The 6372-nt window shown below is 42.2% G+C and overlaps 1 protein-coding gene across 1 annotated transcript in view; it reads right to left on the bottom strand.

The window, feature by feature from the left end:
• Positions 1-6372, bottom strand: part of LOC128700579 (agrin-like) — a 180174-nt gene that overhangs the window by 433 nt on the left and 173369 nt on the right. Inside the window, exons 28-30 of the mRNA XM_070098821.1 lie at positions 6074-6196; positions 4676-4886; positions 3862-4018 (exon numbers count right to left, since the gene is read on the bottom strand). Coding sequence (XP_069954922.1) covers positions 3862-4018; positions 4676-4886; positions 6074-6196 — 491 coding nt within the window. The remainder of the gene's footprint in view (positions 1-3861; positions 4019-4675; positions 4887-6073; positions 6197-6372) is intronic.

The raw sequence follows: 6372 nt of genomic DNA, 5'->3' as shown, positions 1-6372 counted from the left end.
TGACCAGAACTGAGTAGCATAGTCTAAATGAGGCCTAACCAAGGATATATAGAGTTGAAGAACAGCCTGAGGACTTCTCTTATTTATACTTCTAGATATGAAGCCAAGAATTCTGTTAGCTTTATTGCGAGCACTAATGCACTGTTGTCTTGGTTTTAAATTACTGCTAACCAGAACTCCTAAACCCTTTTCGCAATCAGTAGTATTAAGATCTACATTATTTAGTTTATATGTGGCATTGTTATTTACCTGTCCAACATTTAGAACTTTGCATTTGTGAATATTAAACTGCATCTGCCACTTCTCCGACCATTGCACCAGTCTATTCAAATCATCCTGGAGTGCTCTAGTGTCCTCATTAGAATGAATTAGACGGCCTATTTTGGTGCCATCAGCAAATTTGCTTATGTCGTTATTTATTCCCACATCTATGTCGTTTATGTAAATTGTGAACAACAACGGGCCCAACACTGACCCCTGAGGAACACCGCTTGTGACGTGCCCCCATTCTGATTTCTCCCCATTTATTCAAACTCTCTGCTGTCTATTTGTCAGCCATACCTCTACCCAGGAAAATATTTCTCCTATTCCGTTTGCCTTAAGTTTCCTCAGTAGCCTCTGGCGTGGAACTCTATCGAAAGCCTTACTGAAGTCCATATATACAATATCATATTCATTACCATGATCTACCTCCTCAAACGCCTTAGTGAAAAAAGTTAGTAAATTCGTAAGACAGGAACGCCCCTTTGTAAAACCGTGTTGAGATTCATTAATCACTCTGTGCCTGTCAAGATGGCTACGAATTGCTTCGGCAATCATTGATTCCGTAAATTTTCCCACTATGGAGGTAAGGTTTATTGGTCTATAGTTCGAAGTCAAGGACCTGTCACCTGCCTTGTAAATAGGTATTACATTTGCCATTTTCCACTTATCAGGCACTATGCCAGTTTGTAGTGATATGTTAAAAAGATTAGCCAAAGGTATGCTAAGTTCCTCTTTACATTCCTTTAACACCCTTGCAAACAGTTCATCAGGGCTTGCGGATTTGTTAGGTTTTAGTTTCTCTATTTGTCTGAGGACCATGTCACTAGTTACCGCAATCGTACATAGTTTATTATCATCCTGTTCTACATAATCTATTATTTCAGGAGTATCGCTAGTATTTTCCTGGATGAAAACTGAGAGGAAGTAGGTATTTAGAATTTCACACATCCTTATCACTGTCAGTGATCTGACCAGAGTTACTCTTAAGTGGGCCAATCTTGTCCCTAATCTTACTTCTGTATACCTGAAAGAATCCTTTAGGGTTAATCTTTGAATCCCTTGCGACCTTAGCCTCATAATCCCTTTTTGCTTTTCTTATTCCTTTCTTTAATTGAATATATTGATTTCTTAACTGCCCATCCCCTCTTTTGATACGCCTATATGCCTCTCTTTTGGCCAATGAGATGTTTTAATGTATTGTTCATCCATTTGGGATCATTTTTGTTAGATCTAATTTCCCTACTCGGAGCAAAAGTTGTCTGGGCAGCTAGAACTATGCTCTGAAAAACGTCATATTGGCATCCAAGGTCACCTGCCTGACCCATAGTCAGGACATCCCAATTTAGCCCACCCAGGTAATTTTTCAGTCCCATGAAGTCAGCCAAGCGAAAATCTGGGACAGAGATTTGATTGCAGTTATCTGGGTGATTTGTGATCACTTTCCCCAAGCTCATCATTAACCTCAAGATTATTTAGTGAATCTTTGTTGGCAAGAACCAAGTCAAGCAGATTGTTTCCTCTAGTTGGTTCTGTCACAACCTGTTCTAAAAAGCAATCCTGAACCGTATCAAGAAAGTCACTAGACTCAAGATTTCTTGTCATATTGTTCCAATCAATTTGTCTAAAGTTAAAATCTCCCATTATAACAACATTTTCATATCTAGAGGCCTTATGAATTTCGTCCCATAACAGCTTACTGCCCTCCCTATCAAGTTTTGGGGGCCCATAAATCACACCCAAAATTAATTTGTCATGTCCCTCGAGAAACTGTAGCCAAACAGATTCTGTGTTCGATGTCTCTAATCTTACATCATGTCTAAGACAACAATTTAAATTTTCTCTGACATACATCGCCACACCACCACCCTTCCTGTTGACCCTGTCAGTGTGGAATAGTTTATAACCCTGTATGTTGCATTCAGAAGGCATTTCTCTATCTTTCAGGTTGAACCAGGTCTCTTGTTATACCAATAATATTTATATTACCTACACTTGCAAGTAATTTTAGCTCATCTATCTTATTTCTTAGACTCCTACTATTTGTATTGTAAACTTTAAGGGAGCTAGTCACTCGTTGCCCTCTACTATCCCTCTTTGTTTGTTGATCAATTGATTTTGCCATTACTAGCAACTTTATTTTGAATATTGTCTTTTAAACATATCCCTGAGGTATCCCGGTAATAACTGTTGTTTTTAACCCTAATGCTGCAGCCTGATTGTTTCCCACAAACACCCATACCTCTATAATCTATCAGCTTAAATTCCTAGACAAGTCATCAATTGCCCTCTCAATTGAATTGGCTAATGCAACCCTCCATCCCCAGAGAGATGAACCCCATCCCTTGCATACATATCACGTTTGTCAAAGAATAGGTCCCAGTTATCAATGAATGGGATTGCAAGTTCATTGCAGTACCTGTCTGGCCAGCAATTTATGCCAATTGCCCTAGACATCCAGTCATTGCCCACTCCTTTTCTAGGCAAGATGCTACATATGACTGGGATCCCTCCCTTAGACCTAACTACTACTATGGCTGACCTGTACTTAACCAGCAGCTCCTCTCTCCTGCCCTTCCCAATGTCATTACCCCCAGCACTAAGACAGATAATGGGCTTGATCCCATTACCTGCCATATTACCATCCAACCTGCTGACTATGTCACCAACACCAGCTCCAGGAAGACACACACTCTGTCTGACCTTTCTGTCTGTTACAAAATGCATAAGAGAAAATTTTTAGGACTTATTTTTAAACGAGTTCTGCTAATTGACCAGTTTTACCTATTCGACACGACATACACACACACACACACACACATTATATATATATATATATATATATATATATATATATATATATATATATATATATATATATATATATATATATATATATATATATATATATTTCACAAGGTGCGTAGTTTTTTTTTCATGTAAAAATTCTCTCAAAAACAAAAATTTTGTGCCCGGGTATAATAGACATTTTGCTAATATTTTAAGAAACGTGTAAAGTGCCGGGTTTAAACCGGGAGCTAAACTTAATATTGACTTACGTTTTTTTCAGTTTTACTAACAAGATGAAAATTTCAAGAACCGTTCGTAGTTCATTACGGTCTCTCCCTTGTATCCCCCACAAGGGAGGTTCCTTGGTGCTGATGAGGGGCTCTTGATCTGGGGAATTGGATCTGTGTTCCAATTCCCAGAATTAAGCCTGAATGCCTTCCCTCCTACCCAACGGGTTTAGCACTCCCCCATAATCCCATATCAATGTCAATATACTAATACACACAACTCTGTGTATACACACACACATACACGTCTCTCGTTGTATATACGCCGAGAAATTCCTCTTGTACGATATATACTTTGACAGTAAATATACTCTGAAGTTGTAACACAAGCAAATCGTTATGTATATGCCTTATCCATATTGTCGGCGTTATGTATGTACACTGATACACACACCTGTGTCTATGAGAGAAATACACAGATGTGTGTGTCTGTACACAGATATACACACACCTCACGGTGAATATACAATGAGGGAAACCCACCTCTCCATGTATATGCCCATTTAGCATAAGACAAACTGACCTGACCCACCTAACCAGAGGTCACCGTCGGTATGTAACGAAGTGGCACCCTTGAGTGCCTTGCCTCTCACAGGTCGGTGGTTGTCCACTTTCAGCAATGCCCGCCTCCACCGTCTCGTTACCCTCACCACGTGCCAGGAACCGTCATCAACACTTCCCTGGAACACAGGAGAGAGGCAAGTGTTTACGTGTCAGGAGGTAACGCTGTGTGAGAGACAGAGAAAAGGAAACTTAGTGTGGAGGGATACAGGAGAGAAACATGGCTGTATCTGGGTACTTGAATGATGAAATTAGTGATGAACGTTCCGTGGTGCCTGTGAGAATGAATGTACCGTGGCAGTGAAGATGAATGTACCGTGGCAGTGAAGATGAATGCACCGTGGCTGTGAGGATGAATGTACCGTGGCAGTGAGGATGAATGTACTGTGGCTGTGAGGATGAATGTACCGCGTCAGTGAGGATGAATGTACCGTGGCAGTGAAGATGAATGCACCGTGGCTGTGAGGATGAATGTACCGTGGCAGCGAGGATGAATGTACCGTGGCTGTGAGGATGAATGTACCGTGGCAGTGAGGATGAATGTACTGTGGCTGTGAGGATGAATGTACCGTGGCTGTGAGGATGAATGTACCGTGGCAGCGAGGATGAATGTACCGTGGCTGTGAGGATGAATGTACCGTGGCAGTGAGGATGAATGTACTGTGGCTGTGAGGATGAATGTACCGTGGCTGTGAGGATGAATGTACCGTGGCTGTGAGGATGAATGTACCGTGGCAGTGAGGATGAATGTACCATGGCTGTGAGGATGAACGTACCGTAGCGGTGAGGATGAACGGCTTGCGTGCCCGTCCGAGGTTGAGTGCCAGTTGGGGGATTCCGTCGACCAGTGCCAGGGCCAAGTAGTCCCCCGTCCTGCCACGCCCACCGCCACGCCCACTTCCTCCACGCCCCGCCCACAGTAGCAACCCTGTGCCGCTATCAGCACGGAAGCTAACCTCCAAGACACCGTGCGGTCTCCCGTGCCCTCTGTTACGTACCAGAGTTACATAACATTAGAAGGGAGGAACACTACAACAAGCCTACTGGCCCATGCTAGGCAGGTCTACCTCACACCTACCCATTCATGTACTTGTGTAGCTACTCGGAAGTTTGTTCCACTTATCCAAAGCTCTATTACCAAACCAATCCTTTCCTATATCCTTTCCAAATCTATTTATATCTATTTTTTTAGATCTATTTAAGCAGGTTATTTACATCCCCTTTATTTATTCCTGTCTTCCTTTTATACATCTCAGTCATATTCTTCCTAATTCTACGTCATTCCAGAGAGTTCAGGTTCACTGTCTTCAGTCCACCTTCGTAGGAAAGATTTCTGACACATGGGATCAATTTTATTCTTTTCTTATGTTTTCCAGTGTATTTATGTCTATTCTGTGACACTGTGACCAGAACTGAATAGTTTAATATCCTGTGGGGCGGTAGTCAGAATATTAGAGGCACATAATGGGTCCAAGAACCGAGTCTCAGAACCGAGAAGTATATATAAATGGGGTATAACATCAGCACTTTTGTTTATACTTCTTAATGTAGAATCAAGAATTCTGTTAGATTTATTGCAAACACTTATACGTTGCTGGGCTTTAGATTACTGCTAACAGGATCTCCTATATTACTTATACACTTGGAATTGTCTCTCAATTGCATGTATGAGGTTACACGCACATACTAGCGGCGCATGCACGCACGCAGGCACACACACACACACACACACACACACACACACACACACACACACACACACACACACACACACACACACAGCCATGAGTGGTCACACAGTAACGCTCCGGGTTAATCAGTTAACTTGCTCAATAACAACCAGACTCTCACTACCGACCGTCACTGATCACTCATCAGTATCGTTACCTTCACACTTATGTACAGCTCTTGATCCGCAATGAGCTAACTTCCCCTTCCTTGGATCGAGCGTTATTACCTGCCAGTTCCCCATGTGCTCTATGATCCCCGTTGATTAATGTGCTAAACACTCAGGGGTCAGTGTCTGGGTAATGGCAGGAAAATTGAATTCAAGGTAAGAACAGCTCTAATTCCTCTGATCAAGAGCCCTTCACCTGTAAGTTTCTTACAGTTAATGGAAAATCTCCCGTTGGGGCTCTGTCTATCTGTCTCCTGGCTCGACAAACTGTACCGACCTGTAGTGAGCCAGGTTGTCGTGCTTGGTGTCCTGATCCAACAGTTGTCGCTCCGTCTCGTCGTACTGCAGGTAGTCGTAGTCTGGATGACTCCAGGGGACGTGAAGACCACTTTTGTTGGACCTGTGTGTGTGTGTGTGTGAGAGAGAGAGAGAGAGAGAGAGAGAGAGAGACTCTTACAAGACTCACATACTCAATAAAAGTTACACTACCTGGGCCTGGACTAGCCACAATTAATCCAGTCACAGAGAGACTATAATAAGCGCGAGGCTGCTGCATTTTAGGTAATAATATATAAA

Source organism: Cherax quadricarinatus, chromosome 65 (genome assembly GCF_038502225.1).
Source record: "Cherax quadricarinatus isolate ZL_2023a chromosome 65, ASM3850222v1, whole genome shotgun sequence".
NCBI classification, from domain to species: Eukaryota; Metazoa; Arthropoda; class Malacostraca; order Decapoda; family Parastacidae; genus Cherax; species Cherax quadricarinatus.
Note: the sequence above shows the minus strand (reverse complement) of the source record. Positions and strands in the feature narration are given on the sequence as shown.